We start from the raw sequence: 15458 nt of genomic DNA on the forward strand, positions 1-15458 counted from the left end.
AAGCTGGAGTTCCCGTCGTGGCGCAGTGGTTAACGAATCTGACTAGGAACCATGAGGTTGCGGGTTCGGTCCCTGGCCTTGCTCAGTGGGTTAAGGATCTGGCGTTGCCATGAGCTGTGGTGTAGGTCGCAGATGCGGCTCGGACCCCGTGTTGCTGTGGCTCTGGTGTAGGCCGGTGGCTACAGCTCCGATTTGACCCCTAGCCTGGGAACCTCCATATGCCGCGGGAGCGGCCCAAAGAAATAGCAAAAAAAAAAAAAAAAAAAGACCAAGAAAAAAAATAAAATAAAATAAAAAAAAAAAGAAGAAGAAGCTGCCAGTTGCCTCTCCCGCACCCCATCATCCTACCACTCATGCTCAAGGACCTGTTCCCTAAGCCTTGCAATCAGAGGAAGTGGTCTGATTTTTGGATTCTGACAGATGAGAAATGGCTTTGCAATGACTTTTTTTGGTCTTTTTAGGCCTGCACCCGCGCATATGGAAGTTCCCAGGCTAGGGGTCGAATCAGAAAAGCAGCAGCCAGCCTACTCCACAGCCACAGCCACAGCCACATCAGATCTGAGCTGCATCTGTGACCTACACCACCGCTCGCAGCAAGGCCAGATCCTTAACCCGCTGAGCGAGGCCAGGATTGAACCCGGAACCTCATGGTTCCTAGTCGGATTCATTTCCGCCGCGCCAGGACAGGACCTCCTAATCTTTGTTACTCTGGTGGTTACATGCACAGAACGTGAAACGCACCGTCTTCATCTTACTGAGTGTTCCGTTCCGGGGGTTGAAATCCATTCGGGTTCTTGTGCAGTGACCGCCACCCCCCTCCAGACCCTTTTCCTCACTTCATGGTTTCTCTTTAAAAACGTTGCATCTTTGCCGTTTCCGTCGTGGCGCAGCAGAGACAAATCCTACTAGAATCCATAAGGACGTGGGTTCGATCCCTGGCCTCGATCTCTGGGTCAGGGGTCCAGCGTTGCGGTGAGCCGTGCTGCAGATCACAGACGCGGCTCAGAGCCAGCACTGCTGTGGCCGCGGCGTCGGCCGGCAGCTGTAACTCCGGGGATTCGACCTCTAGCCTGGGAACCTCCATGTGCCGAGGGCGCAGCCGTAAAAAGACAGAAAAAAAAATTAAATCTTCGATCCATGAGAAACGTATACAGGTGTGCCACAGGGCTAAACTGTGGCTCCAACGTTACCTTTTGTGAAACGGCTATCACGTTGTCTCAGCAGCAGTGATGACACTATTTTATCAAGCCCCTTTTAAAGTAGAGGAAGCTAAGACTCAGAGGTGAAATGACGTGAAGAGTCACCCCGCGAGTGGGACCGCCGTCCCCACCTCCAGCTAATCCAGCCTCTCCGTCCCGCTTTCGCGGCATCAGCGAGAACGTTTAGAGGCTGCTCTGAGTAACCAAAGTTCATACGAAGAGGCGGCAGTCAGGTACGGAAATAAGGACCCTGCTGAAAGCCAACTTTCCTGACTACGGCGGTGGCCTGGCCAGAGGGCCACAAAGCGGCGGGCGGCCCGAGCTCTGCATCCGAGGACGAGGACGGAGGGTGTGGGCCAAGAGAAAGGGGAAACACCTTTCGAATTCCAGCGAGTTCTCTGAAAACATCCTGGAGAGATGGGCTGCCCCTGCTGCTGTGTTTATTGGCAGCTGTTCCCGTGGAGGCTCCAGCCTGGATGCCCTACCAGGCACGGGTGACCAGCAGGGCAGGGCAGGGCAGGGGGGCCCAGGGAGGAAGCCCACACTGGCCGGAGCACGAAGCGGCTCGAGGGGGCCCCGTGGTGGTGCCTGCTGCACGCGGATGACCCGCAAACCTCTGGCACGTTCTCCGGTTCGTCTCCCAGGGTACACCCCAGGTGCCCAGGACCCCTCCACAGACACAGCCGGGCTGTGGGAGGCCGGCCGGCTCTCGCAGAGCCTTGGCGAGTTTCCCTCCATCTTTATTCAGAACTCAGACATGTGGCTTCACTGAGGTAGCTCATTATTTCTGAGAAGGGATCCAGAAAGTGTCCTAGTCGTGGGGGTGAGGGGGGGCTGGGCCTGGTAACCGGACAGGTCACCTCCTCGGCTTTGTCCTCCATCTGTGACAGGAGAGCGTGCCTCTCTCCCCAGGGGCAGCCTTGAGCTGAGGCCAGGACAACACCCGGGCTCTGCCTGTGCTCGCCTGTTTCCCCGCAGCAGCTGTCAGCGGGCCTCAGGGGGGCACTGTTGCCAGGCTGGGGGGAGGGGGTCTTGGAGCCCCTGGACACTGAGGCTGTGGAATGAAGTCATTTATCACCGATTTTTGCCACTGTCTTTCTGATAGAAGAGAAATTGTTCTTTTTACCCATTTTTTGGTTGAAAGACGGGAAATCAAAAGACAGATGGGCGTGTCTGTTGGGGGGGACACCAGACACCCTCTCCTCGTTTGTGGGGCTGGCTCACCTGGCAGACAGGGAGGTGTGTCCATGAACCCGTCTCCTCTTGTGTGATAAAACCACCTGGACCTTGGTCGTGGGCTCTACCTGCTGTGACCACCCCTGGGGACGGCGAGGGTCTCCGAGGGCCCTGGTGAGGCTGAAGGATGCGCGGGAACCGCCAGAGGTAACGAATACGGGGTTCAGCCAGAGCCTGCCCTTCCCCAGTCCAGAGAGGGCGAACTCGCGGAAATGAGGGTGCCTCTGGCCCAGTTCTACTTAAGGCGACGAACGCCGCCCCTCGGGGCGCAGCGCACGTCGGGGCCGCCACCAAGCGGCGCGCACGACACCTGCGGTCACGGGGCCATCCTGCCTGCCGGGCACAGGTGGGCCGCGGACTGGGCTGCGGGGGGCGGGGCGCTGGCGCGAGGAGCGGCGGGCGGGCGGAGCGGCGGGCGGGCGGAGCCTCGGGCGGGCGGAGCCTCGGGTGGGCGGGGCGCTGGCGCGTGCGTCGGCTGGGCGGGCCTGTCGGTGGGCGGGGCGGCGTGACGCGCGCCGACGCCGATCCCGGAAGCGGTGTCAGATGCTGGGGAGCCGGGCGGGCGGGCTGGCGGCGGGCGGCCGGGGGAACTTGTTGTTCTTAGCGAAGTCCGATCCCAAGCGCGCGGCGGAGGCGGCGGCCGCCGCCGAAGGGGAGCGCGAGAGTGAGCGCGAGCGCGAGGAGAGCGCGTGCCCGCGAGGAGCCGCCGCCGCGCGCCCGCGCCCCCCGCGCGACGCCAGGTGAGCAGCGGCCGGGCCGGGCGGGGCTGGGCTGGGCCGGGGGCCGGGGGCCGGGGGCCAGGGGACCGGACGGGGGGCGCCCACCGCTGAGTCACTGCCACCTTGGACCCGCGGCCAAGTTGGGCCGAAGCCTGGAGCCCCGGCCCGGCCGGCGCACCTGCAGTCAGGTGTCCCGGCCCCAGAGCGCCGCGCGGGTTGGGGGCCTTCCTTCTGGGCTGGGGGAGCGCGCCCCGGACCCGCGACCCCAGGCCCGCGTTCGGAGCCGGCGGGCGCGGGGCGGAGAGGGGCGGGGCGGGCCGAGAAAGGGCCGGGTGGGGAGCGCGGGCGTTCCGGCGGCGCCGGAGCCCCTGCCCGGCCCGCCCCACCAGTTCTGCCCGCAGGCCCGGGAGATGCACTCCGGGGGAAGCGGGGGCGATGCGGAGGGCCACGTGTAGGGGAGCGCGTGGCGGCCAGGCCGAATGGGGCCTCGCACACCTGGGCGCTGCCCGGCCGGGCCGTGCGGTCCCGCCCTGGAGGCGCGCTGGCCCGGCCCAGCGCTGCCGGCGCCCCGGTCCCCGCCGCTCCGAGGGTGGGCAGGGCGAGAAGGCCCCTCGCCCACCATGTCACTTTCCGGGGTTCCCATAGGGAGGTCTCGGTGTGGAAGCTTGGGGTGGGGAGGGGGACCCGGAACGCGTCACTTCCGAACCCCATGGCCCCGCGTCACATTTTTTCTCCCTTCTGTGAAGGGGGGGGGGTGTCCATCCCCTAACTCTAAAAGCGGGTTTTTCTCTGCCTGTGCTGAGTTCAGGAAACAGATGAAGTGTCGGTCCGCCTGCTTCCACACCTTCTCCGGGACCGGGCGGGAGGGGAAATGTTTCGCTCCGGCCCCGGGTCTGCCTTAGAAAAGCAAATCGCTGTGCCCTCCGTCTCCGGTCTCCGTAGTAGTAGGCTCCCTCGCCGCCACGTGTTGTGCAGTCTTCCCCAAAGCGCGCTTGCCCACATTCTGCCCACAGTCCGGGAGCCCTGCTGTGTTGGGGGTTGCAGGAAGTTCCCTGCTCTGTCTCGCGTTAATGATTACTGCCTGTTTACCTTAACGCACAGCTCTTTTGTAGCCAAGGCAAAAATGGATCTTCTACTTAAAGAGTTCATTCAGCAGTTGACCGATACTCAGCCAGCCCTTGCCAGGTGCCTGGCCTCAGGGAGCTTCCGGGTCTCAGGGTGATCAGTGGGTGCCCCTGCCTGGAGGCTTGGCTGCCGGGCTGCCCACTCCCTTCCCCCCAGTGGCATTGGTGAAGTTTTGCTGGCAGAGCAGTTGCCACACAGGTGTCTTGATGTGTGCCGTGTCTGGAGCCGAGGCTCCAAGCCTCCTGTCTTCAGGGGGATGGCTTTTTTAAAAAGCCTTGGTCTAAGGAGCCGGGAGGGTCTGGAAACGGAGGGTGGGCTGTGTGGGTGGGTGGGGGGGCACCTGCAGCCTGTGGCTGTTGTGGCTTGTTGACACTTTTCAGAGGACGGTCCTCCTGGGGTCCAGTAGCAGTGTTGGCACCTGAGCCCGGGAGAGGGTGTCTGCTTTTCTGACTTAAAGCTGGACCTCTCATTCTCCCAGAAGAAGACTTTTGTCAGCACAGAACCGCAGCGCGAGGCTTCTCCCGGTAGCACGTTGGCCTTTTGTGCTGGAGCAGAGCTGGGCTTTAAGGGCCAGCTTCCAAGTTCAGCATCGCTCGCTTTCAAGGTGGTTGCTAAAAATGGGAGTTGAATCGAGGCTACTGGGGACGTCGGCTCCGGGGCTCGCTGCGTTCCAGCCCTTTCTCCGGCGCTGAGGCTGAAGCTGCCGCTGAGTGAGGTCGTTTTCCGGGCCGTTCTTTGTCCCCCGCGGTGCCTGCTCTCACTCTGGGGCTCTGCCTTGGCTGGGAGTTTGTTTACAACCTCAGGCAACCCAGGATCGCTGTCCGTGTCCTGGCTGCGCCTGAGTCTGAAGGCTTCTGGAGTGGACGTTCTGGATGTAGGGTCCCGTCTGCACGGGAAGTGGCGCCCCGGCCAGGGGAAGCGTCCTCTGCGTAGCTGCTCTTTGGAGCAGTAAACAGTGACTCACCCCTGCTCCCCGCCTCCCCGCTCCCTGCTAATGGAAGACGCATGGCTCCGGTATTTACTTTTGCTTTTTATAAGTCACAGACTCGTCATGTTTCCTCTTTCTTACAGTTTCAGGAAACTGAAAGTGTCATCTTAAAATTGAAGGATTTTAGAGCAGGTAGAAATGAACCTGGGGGCCCTTGGTTGCGCGTGCGCGCACTCACACACACTCACACACACACACACACACACCCCTTTTTAGGTGAGGAACCTGAGCCCCGAGGGCTCCTTGCCCACCTGCCCGCGGGGCGGGGTCCTGAGTCGGGGTCTGGTGCGACGCCCTGCCTGCTTTCCTGCGATGCTGCCGGTCAGGGCCCCGGGGCGGCGGGGCAGGGAGCCGTTGGGGTGGAAGCAGCCCCGGGCCCCCTCCCTTCAGTGCAGGGCTGATGCATCTGCTCTCGAAGCAGACCTTTCACCTGCCAGGAGTTGGGGGGAGCAGGTGTGGGTAATGGGGACCCCTGCCCTCCGTCCAGCGAGGGAGGTGGGCCTTGGACAGGAAGGCCAGGACCAAGTCTTGGGTGCAGTCCCGATGAGTGTTCTGGAGGAGGCGCCCGCTGGCCGCAGGGGGGGGAGGGCCGGGGGGGGGGGTGAGTTTCTGGAGAAGCAGGGGTTGGGGGAGGGGAGGGCAGGGAGCGACAGGGAAGGGGGCAGGAGCTGAGCTCAGAAGTGGCCAGGTACCCCACACAGGTTGGGGGGAACTTCAGGAAGCTAGAGGTGGAGTCCTGGGAAGGCAGCAGGTGGCCAGGAGAGTCAGGGGCTCAGGAGGGACTCTGAGCAGGGGGGCTCCCTCTGTTTGCTGGGTGGGGGGCACTGCATTTGCGGGACCGAGATAGGAATCCAGACGAGATGTAGGGTGCTGGGCCGAGGCGGTGCTGGAGGCCAGCAGGTGGCCATGGAGAAAAGGCAGGGCCTGGGGGGCCATCATCCCTTGAGCTGACACAGGAGGAGGGCAGGTGTGGGCAGGGGTGCGTCTCTGGGGCGGGGCAGGCAGGGGTTCTCCAGGGGGATCCCTCCTGGACTTGGAGGTTGGGCTCTGGGAACCCTGGATGGCCCAGCTGGTGGGGGGGAGAACACAAGCTTAGGGGGGGTGCCTGAGGGCTCTCGGAGAGCAGGGGCCCAGCCTGAAGCTGGGAGGGGGGGGGAACAAGGAGCCTGGGGCGTGGCGGGGGAGAGGTGGGGTGGCGTTCAGCCTGCTCTCAGCCCGGCAGCCGCCTGAGTCACCTCTGGTTGTAGCCAGGATGACACAGCTTCCTCGGACTGCAAACGCAAGGTGACCAGACGTCCTCCAAGCGGGGCAGACAGTCATGTCTTGCCGGAGGGCGGCCAGCCAGTGCCAGCCTGCAGGCTGGGCGTGGGCTGGGCTGGTGGGGTGCCGGGCGAGGCCTTCAGCAGGGTCTGGAGGTGGGCGGGCCAGTGCAGAGCCCTCCCGGTCCCCGGCCATGTGTCTGTGGGGAGAAGTGAACCGTGCGTGTTTGACAGGTGCTTGCTGTGTGGCCAGCCAGAGGCTCTCCGGGCCCTGGCTCGCCCCGGAGAAGGCCCCCAGCCCCAGAGCAGAGGCCGCCACATCACCAGGGCTTCTGGCTTTGGGGAGGACTCGCTCCTCCTCCCCGTCCCTCTCCCCAGAGCTGACGCCCTCGAGGCCTGGGAATGGAAGGGACCCTCCGGCTGCCTGTCTAGGGCTGAGTGGGGCAGGCCGGGACAGAGGTGGTGTTTCGAGAGCCCATCCTGCTGGGCATCGGGGAACCGGCTTCTCCTGCCGGCAGGCACGGCGTGCGGTCTAGGCCAGAGTCGGAAAATCTCCCGCCTCCTCTGCTCCTGGGTGATCGGACCTCAGGCTGTGCCGGTGGGTCCTCGCCCCGATGGCCGCCTGGCTTCCCTGGTGGAGAAAATGCCCATCCCCGGGCCCTGAACCCTGACCCAGCCCGGCGAGGCCTGAGGACACTGGGGACGGCCAGGGCAGTGAGTCGGCCCCGGAGCTCAGGCCTCAGTCGCAGCCTCGGCAAGCGCCTGGCGGGGCCGAGATCCGGCCCCGGCGCACCTGCCTTCTGGAAGGGCTACCTGCCCTGCCCGTTCCCTCTGGGCCGGAAGGGGAGGGATGCTCTGGTTCCCAACTTCATTCCAAACTCTGCAGCCACCTCTGCCCGGCTTGTCTCTCCCTAGAGCAGAAGTGCAGAAGTGACAGGTCCCACGTTCTCCCCGCTCAGATGGACACCAGAACCAAGTGTCTGGCTTTGGGTTGGAAACCAGCCTCTTGGGTCAGGTAGATGGTTCCAGGCTACCAGTGCTGAGTCCAAGCTCTCTGGACCAGCAGCTCCTTCAGGGCCAGGGCAGAGGGCTGAGGGGGAGGGCAAACCCCCTGTCCAGGCCCCAGCCTGGTGCTGGCCACCAGCTTCTCAGGGGACACCCACCCCTGCCCAGGGACTGCGGCTCAGCTGAGCAGGTGGCCCTGGCTCTCTCTGTCTGTGGCATCGCTGGGTTCTGTTGGTCGACAGCTGGGTGAGACGCCTCCCCTCCCCTGCCCAGTGTCCCCGCGTGGAGCTGTTAGAACGGCGTCTGGGGGCCTAACCAGCCACTGATGCAGCGGGAGGGAAAGCCGCTGCCTGGGGCGCTCGTGCAGCCCGTGGGCGCTCCCGCCCAGCCAGACCGTGCCAGGCTGCAGTCTCGAGCCCCACCTGGTTCCGGACGAGTCTCAGAAAGCAGTGGTTCCCGTGTGAGTGCTGCTGGCCCATGCGCGTGCGTGACGTCCCGTGGTTTACAGGCCCTTTGGGGGCAGTTGTTTCAAAATCATTTGTTTTACAAGCTCTTCCTCGGCCTCCAAACGTCTTCTCTGAACCTCTTTCCAAAAGCAAGCCATCATTTTCCGAAGGCTTGGAGCGATGTGGCGTCAACGGCGGGTGTGTTTTAGGTAGAGGCAGTGCCGCCCATGCATGTGCTGAGGTCCCCGCAGGCTCTTGGCCCCTGGACGGGCAGCCCTGGTGGCGGCTCGAGCCCTGGGGCAGGCACCAGGCCCAGAGGACAGCCGCCTCTTCCAGTGGTTGGCTTCCCCGTGGAGCAGGTCCCCCGGGGGCCGGGGGACCGTGTGGATGAGCAGGGCGGGTCCTGCCCACCGTCCCCGGCTCGCTGGGTCCTGGCAGGGGGGTGTGGCAGGGGTCCTGGTACAGGCCCTCAGTGCTGGGCGTTGAGAGCGGAGCCCTGGGTCCCAGGGTCCTTCCTGGCGTCACCGGCTTGGCCCAGCCGGGGGCCTTTGGCACTGGCGTCACCAATCCCGGAGGTTTGCAGATGAGCGCCTCGGGATCTGATCCGAGAGAGCCTCCGTCATCCCTCCCCAGCTTCGGCTCGAGAAGCCGGTAACCGTCCCTCAGCCCTGCGTTTCCAGGCGTTGGTTCCTTTGTCCCTGCGCTGTGGGCAGGACAGGAGGGCTGAGAACTAGGGAGCTCCCTGAGTCAGACCCCAGTCAGACCGCGGCTGGGCCGCTCTCTCCGTCTGCTGAGGCTCCTTGCCTGCGGTCCTGGGCTTGGTGGGCTCAGAGCCGGCAAAGGTGACCTGAGGATCTGCCCCGGGGGCCCTTGACCTTGTGGACGAGGGCACCTGACCCATGTGGGCCTGCCCTGAGGGGAGGGGGCTGAGCCCACCCGGTGCCGAGGCCCAGTCCTGAGCGCCTCCTGGGGGCCCGGGGGTCCCTCCCACCACGTCATAGTGCGTAGGTCCCCAGGGGAGGCGTCCCCGCCCTGGCCGTGCTCCGGGGGCGCGGGGTCCCGGGAGGGTCCGCTCCGGGTGGAGTGGAGGCCCCGCCCTTGCCCTTCCTTTCCCACCGGGTGGGAGCTGGTCCGGGTGGGTGGGCGGGGCCTGGGCTGTGGGAATGTCAGCCCAGCTCTGTAAACAGCGGGTGACTCACCGCCCAGCTATGCCCCGGCCCGCTGGGAGAGCTGCAATGATAGCAGCCCCTCCGCTCTCAGACTGTCCCCAGCCCGGGCTTCTCCGGCCCAGTGGTGACCTCGGCCCCCGGGAGCAGGGTGGTCTGTGGGGCGCTCACTGGGCCCACAGATGCCAGGGTGAAGTCACCATCAGGAAGCGCTCACCTCCCTGCCAGGACCCCCAAGTGGCCGTGTGTCCATCTCCAGCCCACCTGGAGCCTCGAGGAGGGCAGAGGGGCCTGGAGGTGCCAGGGCCGCACCAGCCCTGCTGCTGTTCTGCTCTCCCTCCACCGCATCCGGAGAGCAGCCGTGTTGCCGGGGACCACCGGGAGCCCCCTGGCCCGGGTGCTGAGCCCCTCTGGTGGTGAAGGGGGGGCAGCTGTCGGAGGCAGGGCCAGTGGTGGCGGGTCCGGACAGTGCTCCGTCGAGTCCTGGGGCTGCAGGCCGAGGTACCCACCCGGGGCTCCGTCCCCCCATTGTGGAGGCCTTGGTGCACCTCTGTCTTGGCCCTGAGACCCTCCTTGGGTGTGTTTCTCTGACACTGTCTCTGCTCAGTTCACCTTGCCTGGCATTTGGATCTTGTCTGGGCTTGGGGGAGGGCAGCCCCCAGTCCTTGAAGCCGGTGACATAGTGTCCCCGCGAGCCAGGGGCCAGGTATCCCACGCCCCTTCCCCAGCCGCGGGCACGAGGGGCCTGCTCACTGCCTCGCAAACCTGCACAGCCCGCCCGAAGCCATTGTTGCTGTGGGCTTCTCTGTTTCCATGACGACCATCAGGGGTTGGCTACTTCCCAAGGTCGCCATGGCAACTATCAGAGGGGAATCATGCTTGGGATGCTTTGGCTGGCTTTTTCATGAATGATTAGAATGTGTGACACAATGCAGACGCGAGAATGAGAAGGGCGGGCTGCAGGGACAACTCCCGCCAGACGGTCGGTGAGCTCTGGAGGTGGTGGCCCCCACCTCCCCCGTCCGGGCTGGCGTGGGAGCCCCCACCCACCTCTGGGCCTCAGGTCATGGCTGTGGGGCAGCCGAGGTGGAGGCGGTGATGTCACAGCTGCAGTGCCCTTGGCAGAGGTAGGTCTGCCGGGGAGGGTGAGGCCTGGGCCCCGTGGGCTCGGGGCTCCCCCTCCCTGCCCATCGTTGGGTTGAGCTCCCCAGAAGGCACCTTCGTGTCGGGGGCCAGGCGGGCCCAGAGTGACGGGTCCTGCTTGGGCAGTGCTGTCCCTGGGTCCAGCGGTGATCGTCAGGGGCTGGGTGTGGCCTGTCCAGAGGGGGTTTGGCTGCTGAGCCGTGTCCCCTGAACGTGGCTTCCAGTGCCTCCCAGGTGCGAGCGTCTGAGCTCAGGGCCAAGGTCAGAACAGGAAGTGGCAGTGCTGCTGCCCAGAGCCGCCCCAGGCACAGGTGCTCCTGGCCAGGCCCTGCAGGCAGGGGGAGGCGGGGCGCGGGACGGCCCTGTGGCTGCCGGGCACCAGACGGAGGCTCCTCTGCGGGCAGGGCTGGAGCCTGAGGTGGGGCCCGTGCCCTCCCGGGCCCCTTGAGAGGCTCAGGCCCAGCCAGAGTGCCCTGATTTCAGGGGCTATGCTTGGGCAGCACAGGTGGGGGGCGGCACCTCCTGGGAGCATCCCCCTGGGGGTCCCTGCTTTGGGTCACTTGCGACCGCAGCTTGCCCTGTGCCCGGCCAGGAACTAACCACGCTCGTTCTGTGCTCTGTGATTTTCTAGTTACCATTTCCACACGGTTCTGTCCGGGTGACGGTGCCCAGGTTATGACGACTAATCCCAAACCGAACAAGGCATTGAAGGTAAGGGGTGGGGTGGGCAGACCCTGGGCCCAGGCCTGGGAAAGGTCCCTTCGGCCCCAGACGCCCCATCCCGGTGCCGCCCTTAGAGCGCGAGGAAGGAGGCCTGTCACAGGGTGGGAGGAGCTGTTGCCCTGAGGGAGGGAGTGTCTTTGGGAAAAGTGGTGACCGAGTTTGGGGGCCGTGGCCTGGGAAGCCTCGGCTCTGACGTCCAGGGGCTGGAGGGTGGGTGCCGGCTGGCCAGAGTACATTCGAGCCCCCGGCGCCGGGGTCTGCGTCACGTGGCCTCTGCTCCCACAGAGCCCCTGAGGGTGCAGTGAGCAGGGTGCTCTGGCCCCCGGCGTCCGGCTCCCTGCGCCTCCACGTCGGGGGCTGGCGTGCGCCCTCGGACTGGCCGTCTCTCGTCTCGGGAGCAGAGCTGGGCCTGGCCCGAGGTGGGCTCTTGGAGCACATGCGGGCCGAGCCTCTCATAGCCTCTCGTGAGGTCCTGCGGTCCGTGGAGCCCAGCCCACCGGCCTTGGCTGGGTCCCGGAGTCTGAGGGGTGCAGAGGGATGGGCGGCCGTCCGCCCCTTGGCAGCCTTGCACCGGGCACCAGAGGGTCACAGGCAGCCCCGCTGGGCCGAGGCCTCGCAGGTTTGGGCGGCCAGCGGTCACCGGTCGTGGCCGACATAGCCAGAGGCCCCCCCCCTCAGCGAACACCCTTGCACCGCCCCGAGTGCACGAGGTCGGCTGACCCCACGGCGATCCTCCCGCCTTCCCGCTGAAGCAGGACGGGCCGGCCTGGGACGCGGAGGGGAGCAGACCTGGGCCTCGCGGTGCGCGCCGGGGTCCCCGCCTGAGCCTGCGCTGTGGCCCCGCAGGTCAAGAAGGAGGTGGGCGAGAACGCCCCGGTGCTCAGCGACGATGAGCTGGTATCCATGTCGGTGCGGGAGCTGAACCAGCACCTGCGCGGCCTGTCCAAGGAGGAGGTGGTCCGCCTGAAGCAGCGCCGCCGCACGCTCAAGAACCGCGGCTACGCAGCCAGCTGCCGCATCAAGCGCGTGACGCAGAAGGAGGAGCTGGAGCGGCAGCGGGTGGAGCTGCAGCAGGAGGTGGAGAAGCTGGCCCGCGAGAACAGCAGCATGAAGCTGGAGCTGGACGCCCTGCGCTCCAAGTACGAGGCCCTGCAGACCTTTGCCCGCACGGTGGCCCGAGGCCCCATCACGCCCACCAAGGTGGCCACCACCAGCGTCATCACCATCGTCAAGTCCGCCGAGATCTCCTCCACCTCCGTGCCCTTCTCCGCCGCCTCCTAGTGCCCGGCCTGGGGGGGGCGCGGGCGGGCAGGCGGGCGGGGCGCGTCCCTCGAGCTGGTCGGAGGTCCAGACCCCTCGGTACCGCGTCCGGTCCAGGAGGCCCCGCAGGGCCCTGGCTGTGGCCGGGGAAGAGCCGGTTCCCGAGAGCCCGTGTGCCGCACGCCTTCTCACGCGCACGCCCGCACCCGGCCTTCCTGGGCCCTGCTGGTGCTCTGCAGACATTTCTGGGGGCACTTCTGGGGGGTTCTGTCTTGCGCTGGAGGAGTTGGGATGTGTGGAGGGAAGGTCCTCCGACGCTCCCAGGCCCCCGTGTCTTCCACCCCCACCCCGAGCAGCCTGTCCACGCCCCGCAGCGCTTCGGGCCCCCTTGCGGCGCCCCTGCCGGGGCAGGACCCCGTCCCTGCCCCGACGGCTCTGCGGTGCCCTGAGAGGAGCCGAGCACCGTGGGGTCCCGATGCACCAGGAGCCTGCTTCAGCCTCAGCCCCAGGCCGGTGCCCCGAGAAGCTGGTGGGGGAAGGGCGGCGTGCGTGTGCAGGCGTGTGCGTGTCTGTACACGCGTGTGCCTGTCCTCCCGCCAGGGCACTAGCGGCTCAGGGGGCTTCGGGAAGCAGCTCCTTGTGGGCAGTCACCTGGTCCCGTGGCGAATGCGGGCAGGGTCGTGCGAGCCTTGGGTTCCTCCTCCGCGGCAGGGGCCGCAGGGGGGGTCTCTGGACGGGGGCAGCCGCCAGGCCGGGGGAGGCGGAGCCCCGGGGCGGGGAGGCGGGAGGGGAGCATGTTGTGTGCGGAGCAGGCCCTGGAGCTGGGCAGGCGTGGCTGCCCCGGCTCCTGCAGCTGGAGGACCCGGAGAGCAGGGAGATGGGTGGGGACGGAGGGCAAGGAGGGTTGATGGTGGGGGGAGGTGCTGATGCAGGAGGCGGGCCAGGAGGGTGGCAAGAGCCTGCCTCCGGGAGCCCGCGGGCGGCGTGTTGGCGGAGGACTCGGGACCCTGCGACCTTGGTGCTTAATCATTGCCTGGAACCTTCGCCTGCTCTTTCTTTCTGGCGCTCGGAGCCACGGGTGGCCTAGGTGGCCTTTGCTGGGGCTTCCCTTCCCTGAGAGCTGCTGCAGGGGCTGCCTTGGGGCCAGCCATGGCCCCCCCACCCCACCCCCCGTCCCGCCTCTCCTGGGAGGCCCTGGGGCCGGGGCTGGGCTGCTAGCCGCCAACCCCACCACAGGCCGGGCGGGCGGGCGCGCTGGGCTCCGGCCCCGCCTTGCTCCTGGCTTGCCTCCTGGGGGCCGGCCAGTCAGGCCCCCACGCTGCAGAGCCCCGGAGGGGGAGGAGCGGCGGCGGACAGAGAGCCCCGAGGGCTGCGGACAGACTGCGTCCGTCTGGGGGAAGGCCCGGGTCGGGGGCGTGCTGGGGCCTCGCGGCCGAAGCCGGTGTGTCAGCCAGCCGCCGATGCCAGAGCCGCGGTAGGTAATCCACATTGGATGTCGATAAGGACCACGGGAGTATTTAAGAGAGAGAAAAGTATATATATATAAAACTATATGCACATTTTATCGTACAGATTTTCATAACTTTTCTTCCTGTTTGATACTGTAAATCTCTATTAGAGCAGAGCTGCCTGGGCCTGGGGGTGGCTGCAGTGGGGTTGGCTGCTCGCCACCTGCTTCCCTCGGGCCTCAGCCCTGCCAGGTGCCCCACCGGGCACCCCCGCCCCGCAGCCCCCACCACCGCTCCCTGGGACCAGCCGGGGAGACCAGCGTGACCCCTTCTTCTCCCTCCAGAGCATCGAAATTTCATTGTCACAGTTTTAATATATGGGTTTTTTTATTTAAGAAAACAGGCAAGGCCCCTGGTCGGGGGTGGGGGTGCTGGTTTCCTGCCCCCCCCCCCCATGATGCTTCAGGCGCTCCCTCCCTGGCAACAGGCCCTCATGTGAGCTCCGCACCAGTTCCTGCCCCTCTGGCCACGCAGCAGTTCCATTTCAATATTTATTTTTGTGCTGCTTTTATCGTGATATAAATTATTGAGAAGAGACCTACGTCGTGGCCCTGTCCGTGCGACGCGTGGCCCGCGCCCGCCGCTCCCCTCGGCCACACCTAATTTATTGCTGTACATCTCTCTGCTGTGATGCTTTTGTACCTTTGCAATAAAGAGTTTTCTGGTTTCAGCTCTGTCTTGCCATGGGGTTGGCGCTCTGGGCCAAGTCCTCCCGCTGGGGGCCCCTCCACATCCCAGCCATCGCTGTAGCCCCCCCAGGCGTGAGGTCCATGTTGGACGCTGCTCGGGGGCAGTCGCCAGGGCTGTGGGGAGGGCGGGCTCCCTTTCTGGGTGGTCAGTGTCCGCAGCTCCCTTTCCCTGGACACCTTCTTTGGCTGGGGCTCTGAGATGAGCTTGCAGGTTGGGAGAGACAGGACTACCAGGGGCTGGGGGCAAAACCGGTAAGCTGACTCCTCTGAGGGCCAGAGCCAGGGCCCCCCCCCCCAACCTGGGCCTGCAGGAGGGGGCCTGACCCCAGGGTGCAGTGGGTCGTGCTTGGCCCCCGCCTCTGAGCAAGGGTCACACTTGCAAAGAAAGCTGCTGTCGGTTTCTGACCATTGGCAGCCCTCCCGCCACCTCTGCCTGAGCCACCCAGGGTGGCATCTGGAAGGAACCAGGGGCCTGTGCTTCTGTGCCAGCCACTTGGGAAGCATCCCACCCCTGCTTCCTTGTGGTTGCGGGCGGCTCCTCACCCTCTCTGAGCCCTGAGTCCAGAGGGCTCTGCTGCTCAGTCTCCCCCAGCGGAGCCAGACCCCCGCGGGCCAGCCCTGGGAGGGCCCCCACCCCGCCTCCTGTTCCCTGGGAACCCAGGACAGCAGCACCAGGGCTGGAACTGGCAGCAGCCTGTGGGTGTGAAGGAGGCGGCGCAGACCCGGCCCGGCTGGGGCTCCAGGCTGCCCGTCTGCTCTCGGGGCTGCCACCCCGTAGTGTGGGTTGCTGGGGCCACTTCACAGATGAGAACACCGAGGGCAGCACAGTTGGGTAACCCGGTCACAGCCCGTGGCTTAGCTCCTCGGCTGCTCCCAGCCCCACGTGGTACAGCCTGGCATCAGGGAGCCCACTTTTCATTGGGCAGCAAGATGTCCTGCTGTGCCCTGGTCCGAGCACCCTCACTCGGCTCCATGGCATGGCTGGGATAGCC

At 65.7% G+C, this 15458-nt stretch overlaps 1 protein-coding gene across 5 annotated transcripts; it reads left to right on the top strand.

The window, feature by feature from the left end:
- Positions 1-2988: 2988 nt before the first annotated feature.
- Positions 2989-14447, top strand: MAFK (MAF bZIP transcription factor K). 5 transcript variants are annotated; one of them, XM_047779404.1, is made up of 3 exons: positions 2989-3175; positions 10918-10997; positions 11856-14447. In XM_047779404.1, the coding sequence occupies exons 2-3, from the start codon at positions 10962-10964 to the stop codon at positions 12288-12290; spliced, it is 471 nt and encodes a 156-aa protein (XP_047635360.1). In that variant the 5' UTR covers positions 2989-3175; positions 10918-10961; the 3' UTR covers positions 12291-14447. The 5 variants fall into 5 exon arrangements, with proteins under 5 accessions (XP_047635360.1, XP_047635363.1, XP_047635365.1 ...); XM_047779407.1 differs by lacking the exon at positions 2989-3175 and adding an exon at positions 4645-5293; XM_047779409.1 differs by lacking the exon at positions 2989-3175 and adding an exon at positions 5935-5955.
- The last annotated feature ends 1011 nt before the right edge of the window (positions 14448-15458 follow it).

The sequence above is a fragment of the Phacochoerus africanus genome, chromosome 5 (assembly GCF_016906955.1).
Source record: "Phacochoerus africanus isolate WHEZ1 chromosome 5, ROS_Pafr_v1, whole genome shotgun sequence".
In the NCBI taxonomy this organism is placed as follows: Eukaryota; Metazoa; Chordata; class Mammalia; order Artiodactyla; family Suidae; genus Phacochoerus; species Phacochoerus africanus.

Coding starts and splice junctions, on each gene's coding strand:
- MAFK (XM_047779404.1), top strand. CDS start 10,962: ATGACGACTAATCCCAAACCGAACAAGGCATTGAAG. Junction 10,998..11,855: donor AACCGAACAAGGCATTGAAG/GTAAGGGGTGGG, acceptor GTGGCCCCGCAG/GTCAAGAAGGAGGTGGGCGA.